General features: G+C 36.0%; 2 protein-coding genes across 2 annotated transcripts; both read left to right on the forward strand.

Moving 5' to 3' along the window:
• Positions 1 to 4894: 4894 nt before the first annotated feature.
• Positions 4895 to 9376, forward strand: RPS1 (ribosomal protein S1). Its single transcript, XM_022282549.2, has 8 exons — positions 4895 to 5291; positions 5741 to 6016; positions 6263 to 6343; positions 6575 to 6856; positions 6939 to 7049; positions 7402 to 7488; positions 8794 to 8896; positions 9059 to 9376. The coding sequence occupies exons 1-7, from the start codon at positions 4989 to 4991 to the stop codon at positions 8893 to 8895; spliced, it is 1242 nt and encodes a 413-aa protein (XP_022138241.1). The 5' UTR covers positions 4895 to 4988; the 3' UTR covers position 8896; positions 9059 to 9376.
• Positions 9377 to 11023: 1647 nt separating this feature from the next.
• On the forward strand, positions 11024 to 13481 carry LOC111009118 (leghemoglobin reductase). Its single transcript, XM_022282062.2, has 2 exons — positions 11024 to 11438; positions 12026 to 13481. Exons 1-2 carry the CDS (start codon positions 11166 to 11168, stop codon positions 13274 to 13276), a joined length of 1524 nt encoding a protein of 507 aa, XP_022137754.1. The 5' UTR covers positions 11024 to 11165; the 3' UTR covers positions 13277 to 13481.
• The last annotated feature ends 95 nt before the right edge of the window (positions 13482 to 13576 follow it).

Genomic DNA, 13576 nt, shown 5'->3' on the forward strand with positions numbered 1-13576 from the left:
AGATAAGTAGGATATTAAGAAGGGATTTGAACATACTTGGGTAACATATACCCAGCTAGCTTTCTTGTATGTGCTCGATGTTCAACATTGGTTTGGTAAGGAAGGTCGAGATTTCATCCCCTAATTTCGACGATGGCTAATCTGACAGTGGGCGCTGACTACGCACAATCAATTTCGCCTTCAACGTGCGCTGATGGCCATAATGGTCGGACAAGGCCAACCTGGCTCACGCCTGTTCGGTCGAGTTGACGTCACCAGATTGACATGCCTCTTGTGTATTGAACACGTGGCCGCTCAGTTTTACCCTCATAACCGTTGTGATACATGTTAGTTTAGTAAGACTTGGACTAGATAATCTTTAGGTCGCACATTTTCACTTTCACTATGTCTGTTAAAATGTCTCAGTACTTAAATAAGATTGATATTACTTTACATCTCCCGAATCATTTTGGCTCAACCTACGTATGGTACCAATCTCTGCTTATTATGTAGTCTCCTTGGCTCGAGTCAGGTGCACTACTTGATTTTAGTTGTCACATAGAAGCCTACACATGACCTTGTCTCTAACGAGTTTCGTATCATTTTAAATACTTTCGTCAAATTGAGATTATTTGAATAGAAAATCATGATAAGAGATCCTACTTTCACGAGATTTTATAACATTCAAATACTTCTCCTTATAAATAGAGATTTTTATAATCATCCGAGGTTTGCATTTTTCAAATAATATTAAAATTTTGCTCAATTTTCTACGTATCCTTTGGCCATCACACATTTGATTTTGATTTCAACGTGAGAGTTATTTTGACTAATACAATACTGATTTAGTTGAAACACTTTCAGAATTTTCTTTATACACCAATGATCAACCATATCATAGTTTATATATTCTCTTTGAATATTAAGTCTCTTGCTGCGTCAAAAAAATAAAAAATAAAAACACATTATGGATCTTTTATGTCAGAAAATTAAAAAGTTGACAATCTCAAAAAAGTTTAAAATATAAAATTAAATAAGCCCAGAATGGATAAGCTCCATGGCTCAAGATATTGATAGGATCCATTATTTTGAAGAGAAAATGGGCTCAGGCCCAAAACCCATTATGAAACCATTCCATGTTGGCCCAAATACTTATGTAGAAATGACTACTCACAGGTTAAGCAAAATGGCCAAATTTTTTTAAATCGGCTAAAATTGATTTCCTAAAATTTGGGGAGTATATAATTCCTTATTTATCTCTCCACACATTTCATGTCCATATTGCTCTTGCAATCTTTCTCCATTTTACCCATCCACGTTTTAGGCCTCCCACATCCCCTTAAATCGGTCCCTAATTATAGACTCAAAATCTACATAATTCCTAAAATCTTTCCGCAAAATTTAAACCACAAAATCTATATAATTCCTAAAATATTTCCACAAAATTTAAACCACCAAATCTACATACATGATTCAAACAAAATACATGTGTTTCTTTAATATTCTTACACAATGTATCATTAATCTCCACCCATTTTATTTTTACATTTTTTCAAGAATTAAATCAATCAATGCGGGAACATTATGCGATCATTGTTAGCCGCGATTTTAGTTGGGAGGAGCACAACAATTATCAAGGGTTTATTACCTGGCACGTTTCAATTCCATTCAATTCCACCCTACAACAACTCTGTGAATGTATCTCTAGAGATCTTTATTTTCCAGAAGGAAAAAAAATTACACGTCTTTCACTTTTCAGAAATGGTGCTGGCAAGTCGATAATTATGAGGCTGTTAGTAAATAAGGACGTGGCGGATGTCAGGTGCAGCGACTACTGCATAGTTGTAGATACTAACCCCGTATATAACACCATCTACAGAGGTAGTGAAAGTTAAGACGCCGAAAATAGATTGAAAACTATCTGCAGAAAATAGCCATATTTTGCATCGCATAATCTTTCTTTATCACTACATCGGAACAAAGATCAATGCATAAAATATGGCAAAAAGGTAACTAAAACCAACAAAATAAAAAATGCATATTAGCAATCAAGGAAACATATATTAATATTTACCTAAGGGGAGATACGATGAATGTGTAAATATATGGCTACTAGAGGTTATCTCACAAAATAAGAAAGAGACGTCGATCAACGGTGTAGATATAAGATTCTATAGAGTAGATGGCCATTTTGACTGGGTTATCATTGTCCATCAACATTCATGACTAATATGCCATGATTATTACATTCTAAAAAGCTGCATTTTAATTCTTGATATATGAGAATTAGTCATCGAGTTATTGAAACATTACTCAAAAGAATCTTCCTATTGCAGCAAACCCAGTTCTTAGAAAATTATATTATTGATAAAAAAAGAAAACTCCACAAGATTCAACCATTGAATCAAATCCAAAAAAAATCCGTCGGGTAGAACCAACAAATAAGAATGCGTATTCCTAATATTGTTAAAATTAATTAGTTCCTAATGAGTATCAATTAGTACCACATATTATATTCCTAATGAGTATCAATTAGTTCTACCGGAATCTAATTGGATGTTCTTGATTTTTTTACAATATATTTTAAATGTTTAACAATAAAATGGTTACATTGAGCTAAAAAACATCATAAGTTCCAGGTACTAATGATATTTATTGAAATATCATAATTGAGATCTGAGTTTAAATTTATTGAAATTTGAAATTTAAGATAGATTTAAGATTGGAAATTTATTTAATTTTTTTTTCAAACTAAACTACACTCTAATTTTAACAATATTTTTATTATTTATTATTTAATCTAAATTATATTTTCAATATAATCTCCCCAACTGACTATATGTACAAGGTGTCCTTAAAACAGGTTGTGTCCAACAAAATCCCTTGAATATCGGAGGTTGCTAACAAACAGTCAATTATTTAAACAACATTCAAAATCGATCAATGAATACCCTTGTTGGATAACAAAAACAATGAGGTTTGGAGTATTACAAAACAGTCGATTACAAAAAAAAAAAAAAACAGTCGACTACTTACCCTTGAAGGTGGAACGCCGAAGTTTGGAGGATTTCAAAAGGAGGATTTCAATGGATGATTTCAATGGATTTTGTACCCGAAAGCTTCAAAGGATTTTGCCGAAAGAATGCCAGAATCTTTGTACCCAATTTGAAATCACACAGGATTTCAATTGAAGTTTCAAAATTGAAATCACACAATCACCTAGAATTTCAATTTTTGATTTCAAGGGATTTTGCCTAAAGCTATCCACCCATTAAAATCAAGGGATTTCGATTTCAACTAGAGGAATCAGAGATCACGAAGCTAGGAGATTGTGTACCCCAAGAGGGACACCGAAAGCTTATCCGAAGGAGGTTCTTTAGGTTCTGGCAAGAGTGGGAAGAGGGATGCCGAAAATTGTGTACGCTGAATAGGGACGCCGAAAGCTTGAGGCGCACGAGGCTTGAGGGGCTTGAGACTTGATTGAATCAAATTTTATTTATTTTTAAGAAGGAAGAGTTAAAGGCAAGTGTGTGAAGGAGTTAAGGGCAAAAGTGGGAAGGGAAGGAGTCATTTGAGTTGTCTTCCCTTCCATAATGGATCATGTATTAATCTTCAACTACTGCATTTATATTTTTAAAAATAATACTTTACAGCTTCAATCTTTATTTTTCCACTCTTCTAATTTGATTTTACATTTTTTTAGTCTATTTTACACTTTGATTCAATCTTTTTTTTTATTTCAAAGTATGCATTCAACAGATTTTATCTTACATTTTTAAAAATTTCTAAATCTAGATGTTATTTAAAATTTTTGAACGGTATAATTTTGATTTACTATCTTGTTTCCTAGAATTTAGGTGTACTAAAGATTTTGATGATGGATATTTTCGTCACAATTTCATAGGGGTAGTGTCAAGATAAATTTACCTATTTTGATTGGAGGGTAAATTTGTCCACATAAAATCTGGTAGTTCAACTCTAACTACCTTTTAGCCATTTTCGTGATATTTGATTATTTTGACCATTTTTCAAATCAAACTATTTAATATAGCCATTCTCTAGTTGCCCCTATATAGTTTGGATTTTGCTCATATAATATCGTTTACATTTTTTTCTTTTCAATTTCAAACCATTACGAATCAATGAAATTTTGGTGCGGCTAGAGTTTCTTTCTTTTTTGGTGAATAGGAAGGTATTTTAAGAATTTCTCTATTCCCAACTTTATAGTAGGAAATTTCATTCACCATCATAATTTCATTTGAGAATCAGATTCCCAATAAATTTAACACCTCCTACTATATTGTGTTTCTGCGTAAATTTGACTTGCACAAGCCAAATGACTTATCCCTTATGAGGTGTGAATGACCTGCAAAATAGAGATTAACACTCGGATATCTAAGTCAGTAATGGAATTCAATATATGTTACGCGTATTCATAAAGAATTTGAACATACCAAAGTGCGGTGACTTTTATGTCCTTTTATAAGCTTTTCATGGAAGAACATGGTATGTGGCTTCGAGATTCTTGTCTTCCATTGTGGAATGCCCAGCTTGGTGGTGGCACTGACCACGATCGATCGATCTTATTGTTAGGGCGCGTTGATATTGGGATGCACTAACGCGACTGAGAGTGTAATGGGCGTGCCTCCTTTGGGCAGGACTGGCTAGGCCAATCTAGCCTATTTTTCTGGTGCTTGTGACATGGACAATTTTATCCTCCATAAGATTATATATATGCAAAAATACCACTTTTAAAATACTTTTAAATCGTGGATTATAACTCAACTGAAACACAACACAAGTAGTGATTTCGAATTTACACCCCCAATTACAATTATATGTATATGTATGTATATTTCTTTTACTTTTTTGGTGTGTGCACTGTCCATATATTTATTTATTTATGTATTAAAGAAATAAAAAAGTTGTCCCTGATATCTTATCCAACCCGGAAGAACTGTGTTTACAGAGTAGGCTGAGAATCGGCGAGGGAGGGAAGTGGAAGGAAGATGGCTTCCATGGCTCAGCAATTCACTGGGTTGAGATGTGCGCCTCTGTCTTCTTCGCGTCTATCGACGCCATTTTCTCCGAGGCATTTGCAGAACAAGGCCCGTTCACTTCCTGTTCACGCTGCAGTTATATCCAGCCCCATTCCCAGTCCACAGACCAAGGAGCGTTTCAAGCTCAAGGAGGTCTTCGAGGATGCCTACGAACGCTGCCGCAATGCCCCCGTCGAAGGCATCTCCTTCACTCTCGAGGACTTCCATGCCGCTCTCGAGAAATACGATTTCGATTCTGAGATGGGAACTAAGGTCTTGTGTTCGCTTTCTTTCTCTTGTAATTTTGTGGGTTTTCTCGGTAATTACTCTGGCGGGCTTGAATGGTTTGTTGATTCGACGTTAGGGTGGGAAAAGAAGTTGCAATTGCTTGTGGGAATTCTGTACTTTTGTGAATTTTCTTGTCAATTTCCCTGGAAGGGATATTATGAACTTGAATTGTTTGTTAGTTCAATGGTTTAGTGGGAAAATATTGGTTGTGTTGTCTTCTAGTTTGTTATGTAATTTTGTGAATTTTATTGTCAACTACACTGGAATGTCGATATTGTGAACTTGAATGGTTTGTTAATTTTATGTTATGGTGGGAAAAGAAATATTGATAGTGTTATCTTCCAGTTTGTAATGTAATTCAGTGCATAACAGTGAAATGCTAGACGGGCAGTTTAAGAAGATTAGGTTGTAATGTATTCAGTGTCTATTTTCAGGTGAAAGGTACTGTGTTCTGTACGGATGCCAATGGAGCACTTGTTGACATTACTGCCAAGTCATCTGCATACTTGCCAGTGCAGGAGGCTTGCATTCACAGAATAAAACATGTAGAAGAAGCAGGAATATTTCCTGGTGTGAGAGAGGAGTTTGTTATTATTGGTGAGAATGAAGCTGATGATAGCTTGGTTTTGAGCTTGAGATCCATTCAATATGACCTTGCTTGGGAGAGGTGCAGACAGCTTCAAGCAGAGGATGTTGTTGTCAAGGGTAAGGTGGGTATTCCACACCATATTTGTGGTGCTTTTGTTCATCTTCGTTTTCTGAAGTATGGATATAGGAGCCTTGTCTACTTGTGTATGAGAAACTAGGAAGTACTATCGCATTTACAGTGGGGGGAATGGGGGGTTGGCTGGCTGGCTGTTCTACTCTATTCCCATTATCATTTGCTGTGCTTTTGCCATTCTCTTGTTCTTTCCTGAGGTTATTCATATGCAGCCATTCTTTTGTTCAATATTTAGGTGGTTGACGCAAACAAAGGTGGAGTTGTGGCAGTTGTGGAAGGCCTAAGAGGGTTTGTTCCTTTCTCACAGATATCATCGGTATTTCCTACAAACCCTTAAAGATATTCATATTTTGAAAGGTTTCCTGGTTTGATGTTTGTATATAATAGACTATAGCTATGTGTGAATTCCTTTCCTTTATGGTGTCAAGGATTATAGATGTAACAAATCTGAAAATCATTAGTATTATTTTAGTCTTCTTGATGTTAATCATATACTTATAGTTTACATCATACCTCCTTTATTATTTTCTTTGTGCAATTATTTCAGAAATCAACTGCCGAAGAGCTTCTGAACAAGGAGCTTCCTCTGAAGTTTGTGGAAGTTGATGAGGAACAATCGAGGCTTGTCCTCAGTAACCGTAAGGCTATGGCTGACAGCCAGGCGCAGCTTGGAATTGGATCAGTGGTTACCGGAACAGTTCAAAGCCTTAAACCTTATGGTGCATTCATTGATATTGGTGGAATCAATGGTCTTCTCCATGTTAGTCAGATCAGTCATGACCGGATATCAGATATTGCAACAGTTCTTCAGCCTGGGGACACTCTTAAGGTAGTTTATTGGCCTTCAAGTGACTGTAAGGGTTTCTTACACTCAGCTGTTACAAATTTTACAGTGAGTTCTTCTGGCATAGGTCATGATATTGAGCCACGATCGTGAGAGAGGCCGAGTTAGTCTCTCTACCAAGAAGCTAGAGCCCACTCCTGGTGACATGATTCGCAATCCAAAGCTCGTGTTTGAGAAGGTATTCTTTTTGCTGGCTGGGGTCATCTTTCCTGTCTTTTTTGTATGGATGCTGCTCTTCTTTGTTAGAAGTGCATATGCACGCAACACAAACGTACTTATTGTCTTTCAGTTACTATGTTTCCATAATGGTGAATTCCATTAGTTAAAGTTCAACTTTTATGGCTAAGATCTTGTGCCTTGCTAGGGTGGAGGAAATTACGGACTAATGTTACTAATTCTCCTTCACCTCTTCTAGCATGCTTTTCTTTCTTATTTTCAGCATTTTGTAGCTACAATTATATCAGGCTTTCTCTTGGTGGATATCCCTTGAGTGTTGAAAGCAAAACCTCTGATTTTGTTTCTATTGGCAGGCCGAGGAGATGGCACAAACCTTCAGGCAGAGGATAGCTCAAGCAGAGGCAATGGCACGTGCAGACATGCTTAGGTTTCAGCCTGAGGTATTTTACAGCCATCTGTCCTTGGTATTTTTTAACTTTACGCTGAGAATGTTTATGATAAATGCAACTAAATTTGACATGCTATTATGGAGTCTGAATCATGCTGTGGTCCGAATTCATGAACTAATGGATTAAAAAAACACACACACACACACACACACACACACACACACACACACACAATGACTACATATTGTTGCCAGTATACACGTTCTTTATACTTTTTTGGATACTTTATATTTTCAGATGAATGTCCAATTATGAATTTTCGGAAGCGTGTGTGTATATATTTTGAGAAAGGCTTAGTGTGTATATATTTTGAGAAAGGCTTATGGACGCATGACTAATTTGATAGTTTCATAGCTGTGTGATTGAGGATGTATTCTTTATATTGGTTCGGTAACTTTCCTTATTAACTAACTTGATAAACTATCTACATTAATAATCTCTATCTTTTTGTGTGTCGAATAGAAAGACAATGATGTAGAATTATTGAATTGAATAGAAAGGAACATTAGGAAATGATAGTAGGCTTTACTCTCTACGATATTGTGTTGGAGATATGGTACAATTTATCAGGAGTCCTCTACGATTAAGAGTGTAATGTCAAAAAGTAAAAATCTACGGTTTCGTTTGATCATTATTTTGTTCTTAGTTTACTGTTTTAGAAATCATGCTTATTTTAGTACAATTTGATTGATAAAATTTTCACCTCTCTTGAAAACGTATTTGAATTTTTAGTCAAATTACAAATTTGAAAACAACTTTTTTGGGTTTTAAAAATTTGACCTAGATTTTTTAAATGTTCAAAAAACTATATAATGAAACAAAGGAACACATAGGTGAAAGTAATGTTTCTAGGCTTAATTTTAAAGACAGAAAACCAAAGATGAAATGCTTATCAAATGGGGTCTATATGATTTAGTATAAGTTTTGGACTAATTAAACGTGTTTTTAACTTATTAAAAACACTTATAGTTCTAAATTAGTGTTTTGCTATATGACAGATACTTTTTGTAAATTTCTAAAACAGTAAGCAAAGCCATTATTAGTATTTTTGTTTCTAAGACTGCTTATTTATATGATACCTCCATCAAGAATACTATTCTCAAAAATTATTCAAACACACTCGAAGTCAAACTACTCGGTAATGCTATAACTATAAGGGTAGAATATCGACTTTGATTATTCAGATATTGAACTATGCTCCCTCCCTATCTTCTGTCATCCTTTATTTCTCCCTACAACAGATTGTATGTTGTTGAATTTAAACATAAAGCATGACATGTTTCCTCAATCATACAGAGTGGATTGACTTTGACTACTGATGGAATATTGGGTCCAATTACCCCAGAGTTGCCTGTAGAGGGTTTAGATTTGAGTGATGTTCCTCCAGCTGAAGAATGAGGTATCAAAGCTTTCCCACTGCTGTTGTTTCAATTTGTATACAAACTAATTGTAATTGGGTACATAACTTAAGCCCTCCATGCCATAGCTTAATGCTGAATGCTTAATGAAAGCCTGCTTGCCAGTTCATTTTCACCCTCTCTTATGTTGTTTCATTGGTTAGGAATTGAGGACTAGATTTGGTTTGATTAACACTGACATGCCAAGTTAGAAAGAATTTCTCGATCACCTCAACCGTCTTCAGTTTGTAGATGACGCACTTCTCATCTCGAGCGACGACTTAGTAAGCTAAAAAAATTAGAAATGTAGCCCTTGCTAAATAGAGTTGGAAGTTTAACTCGTTCACAAAGAATGGATCCCTAGATGGAAAGGTTATGTCAAGTTTAAAGAGTTTTGGACTTATATTGTTATCTAAAAATGTTGGCTATGAAATTTAAAAGTTCTCCATCTAGAAATGTTTATCTTTATCTTGATCTTATAATGAGTATCCATCTTGTCTGCAGGATCATAAACCATTTTACACCATCATCTCAATTAATATTATCGTCTCATTCTCCATTTAAGATAAGATACAAGACGATATCCATTAAATATCTACCTACCAAAATGATCCAATATTTCAGTTCTTGAAGTCTTGGACTTGCAAAAAGAATTATTCTTTTTCAAATCTTTTTGTTATCACGAAAATTCGATTTCTGATGTCAACGGCTGCTTTCATGGAATTAATTCGTAGCGAATGTGTGAACAATATACAAAAATATAACAAGCATGTGTGAGTGCGATGCAAAGTATATCAATCTACGGGAAAATGAATTGATTGACTATTCAATGCAATATTGTAACAAAATCAACTAGAGGTAGTGTGAAAGTACACTTAAAGTTTTATATAACTCATGCTAATGTTGTCAGATGTTTGCCGCCTATGAAAAATTCTAAATAGGTCCATGGTAGTTCAAAGTCAAAAAAGTTTGAAGTTCAAATTTAATAGTTTACAAAGTCCGCTCCCTAGAAATACTTTTAAGTTTGAAGGCAAAAGGAAAGGTTCATTAATATCACAAAAAAAAAAAAAAGAATCTAGGGGAAGGGGTTTTGGAGCCATTTCTATCAAAAATCTAAGTTCACGTCATCATCACACAACAACATTTTAGTGAATTTTTCAATTTTATAGAATGAATTGACACATTAAAGACAAGACAAAGAAGCTTGAAAGGCAGATGAAAGGATATCATCTTGTGTTTTGGTTTGGTCATCCACCACCAAACATCCTATATGGGTGATGGCAGACTATGTGAGGCCACTATTTTACCTCTTTTTCAACTTCAAACTATAAGATAATGTTGTTTTTTCCCTCATGATATATGGGCCAAATGCAAACCATCCCTTTTGTGTTTAATTTTATTTTTAAGTTTTTAATTTATCCAATTTTACACGACAAACGATGTGATTTAGAAGGTGAAAAAGAAAAATTATTCAATGTGACTGTCACTCTTATAATTGTTACATGTATAATCATTTTTAGTATTTCTATCCTTGATTGAACTTTTAAACTTTTGTTTTAATCCTTCGACTTTGTATTTAAAAAACTATTTTAATCCTTGTCATTAAAAAAAATCACATAATCGTATTTTCTTTAACAAGTATGACATTAGGTTTCCATACATTTTCAAAATTATTTACTAAAAATCAATTACAACGATAAATAGTTTTTGTTGCAAAAAATTAGACACTAACTTTTAGTTGATAGCAGTAGACATTTTTATCCACCGAAACATGTTCGAATTAAATAAAATAAAAATATTTAAAAGTAAAGTAATTAAAATAAATAATCAATATTTATAATATTTTTTTTTCTTAAATTCAATGATACTGAAGAGTGAAGAAGATTCAAACTTCTAACTATTTAGTCATATAAAATGAGGATCTAACTTTCAATTTTTTAATTGGAGATATATGTCAATTATTGTTGAGTTATGCACGCTCTGATTGGATATACGAAGTTTTTAACCGATTGACAAAATTATATTAATTAAAACGAAAGCAAGTATGGAAGTTTATTAAAAAAAAAAAGGATAGGGCTTTTTTTCCCATAAGATTCCTTCAATAAAATGAATTCTAATAGTGTAACGCAGCCAATGTAGGAAAACAAACAGAGACCAATTTTATTATTTTATTTAGGGGTTGGGGGAAAGCGAGAAAAACAGGAAGCCAATTTCGATCCTCCATTTTAGACCCAGAAGACGAGAGAGCTTCGATCGAGTTCCCAATCAACCATGGCTATGTCGAGCTTCGCAAGACGAAAGGCCTTCTTCTTCTCCAGAAATGTGTCCCATTCTTCTTCCTCCATGGATGTTCTCAAGCTGACCTTCTCTAGAGGCTTCGCTTCGTCGGGATCTGAGGAGAATGATGTCGTCGTCATCGGCGGCGGCCCCGGAGGCTATGTCGCCGCCATCAAGGCGGCTCAGCTAGGGCTCAAGACCACCTGCATCGAGAAGCGTGGGACTCTCGGCGGTACCTGTCTCAATGTTGGTTGCATCCCGTCAAAGGTGATTTACTTTCTGAGATTTCTTCGTTTGTTGCTTGGTTTTTGGTGCGTTTTCTTTATCAACTTCATCCTTTGTGGTATCGGTGATCAAATTCTCTGACTCGGTTGGTTCTTGCTGAAATTTTCTGTTTCCTTTAGATTTTGTATTGGAGCGGTTTCTTATTGTTGTCTGTTCAGGTCTGTCTCTGCGTGGCTGTTTTGTCAAATGCCCTAATATGATTTTTGGTTTGCTGCAAATCTCATATATCTAGTTAGAAGTGAGTGTTTTTTCGGCTATGGTTGGATTTCAGATTTTGAACATCTGCAGTGCAATATAATCGACTATTTTCCCTCTAGGAAACGTGATGCAGCTTTTTCCTTAATTTGGACAAAGAAATGATTGAATCTCTAGTGTTCTAAAATTAATTGAGCTGAATCAAATATGATTGATCTGGGTAGCCATAATTGTCTATGCATAGCATAAATGTTGATTACCCATTAATGTTAACTCATGTTGCTCACCTCTGACGACTCGATTCAATATTTAGATCATTAGCGGTAACTAGAAGTCTCTAACATATCGACTGCGGTTTACTTGAATAATTTCAGGCACTTCTTCATTCCTCCCACATGTATCATGAAGCCAAGCATGCATTTGCAAACCATGGGGTGAAGTTTTCTTCAGTTGAGGTTGATTTGCCTGCCATGATGGCGCAGAAAGATAAAGCAGTGGCTAATCTTACACGAGGTATTGAAGGCTTGTTTAAGAAGAATAAAGTGAACTATGTCAAAGGCTATGGAAAGCTAATCTCCCCGTCTGAAGTTTCTGTTGACACCGTTGACGGGGGAAACACAGTTGTGAAAGGAAAGAATATCATAATTGCCACTGGTTCTGATGTCAAATCATTACCTGGAATCTCCATTGATGAGAAGAGAATTGTTTCATCTACAGGAGCTTTAGCTTTGTCTGAAATTCCCAAAAAGCTTGTGGTCATCGGCGCTGGCTACATTGGGCTAGAGATGGGTTCCGTATGGGGAAGAATTGGCTCGGAGGTAACTGTTGTTGAGTTTGCTTCTGATATTGTCCCCACCATGGATGCAGAAGTCCGCAAGCAATTTCAACGATCTCTAGAGAAGCAAGGAATGAAATTCAAGCTCAAAACTAAGGTGGTAGGAGTTGACACATCTGGAGATGGTGTAAAGCTGACCCTTGAGCCAGCAGCCGGCGGGGACCAGACCACTCTCGAGGCTGATGTCGTTCTTGTGTCTGCTGGTAGAAGTCCTTTCACTTCCGGACTTGGACTTGAGAAGTTAGGAGTGGAAACAGATAAGATAGGACGGATTCTAGTAAATGAAAGATTTGCTACAAATGTGCCTGGAGTCTTTGCAATTGGGGATGTAATTCCAGGGCCAATGTTGGCTCATAAGGCTGAAGAAGATGGTGTTGCCTGTGTGGAGTTTATAGCCGGTAAGACAGGTCATGTGGACTATGACAAGGTCCCTGGGGTTGTATATACGCATCCTGAGGTAGCCTCTGTTGGGAAGACGGAGGAGCAGGTGAAGGCGCTCGGGGTTGCTTATCGTGTTGGGAAGTTTCCATTCATGGCAAACAGTCGAGCCAAGGCAATTGACAACGCCGAAGGTCTTGTTAAAATATTGGCTGAAAAGGAAACAGACAAGATATTAGGAGTGCACATAATGGCTCCCAATGCTGGAGAGCTGATTCATGAGGCTGCCATAGCTTTACAATATGATGCTTCGAGCGAGGATATAGCCCGTGTTTGCCATGCTCATCCCACAATGAGTGAGGCGCTGAAGGAAGCTGCCATGGCAACCTACGACAAGCCAATTCATATATAGATGCAGTTAAACGGGCGTTCTTCGATTTTTTTTTCTTAATCCATATTTTCGTTTTCGTCGAAAGAAGATTTGGAATGACTTTGGCGAAGTCGTTTATTTTCCTTGTCACTCCCTTCAGAGAAGGGGTCGAAGTGTTTCAAATACAATTTGCTGTTCTCAGCTCCCATTTCACTGTGATTACAATAATTTTCTAGTGCTTTTGATACCTTGAGTTTTGAATAACACACTAAAAGGGAATATGATGTTGAACGATTTGAATCGTGAAAGCCTGCTGAGTTTGCTTCTATGAATGCAGGGAAA

Source organism: Momordica charantia (assembly GCF_013281855.1).
Source record: "Momordica charantia cultivar OHB3-1 chromosome 5 unlocalized genomic scaffold, Mcharantia_2.0 BLBB01000005.1, whole genome shotgun sequence".
Lineage (NCBI taxonomy): Eukaryota > Viridiplantae > Streptophyta > Magnoliopsida > Cucurbitales > Cucurbitaceae > Momordica > Momordica charantia.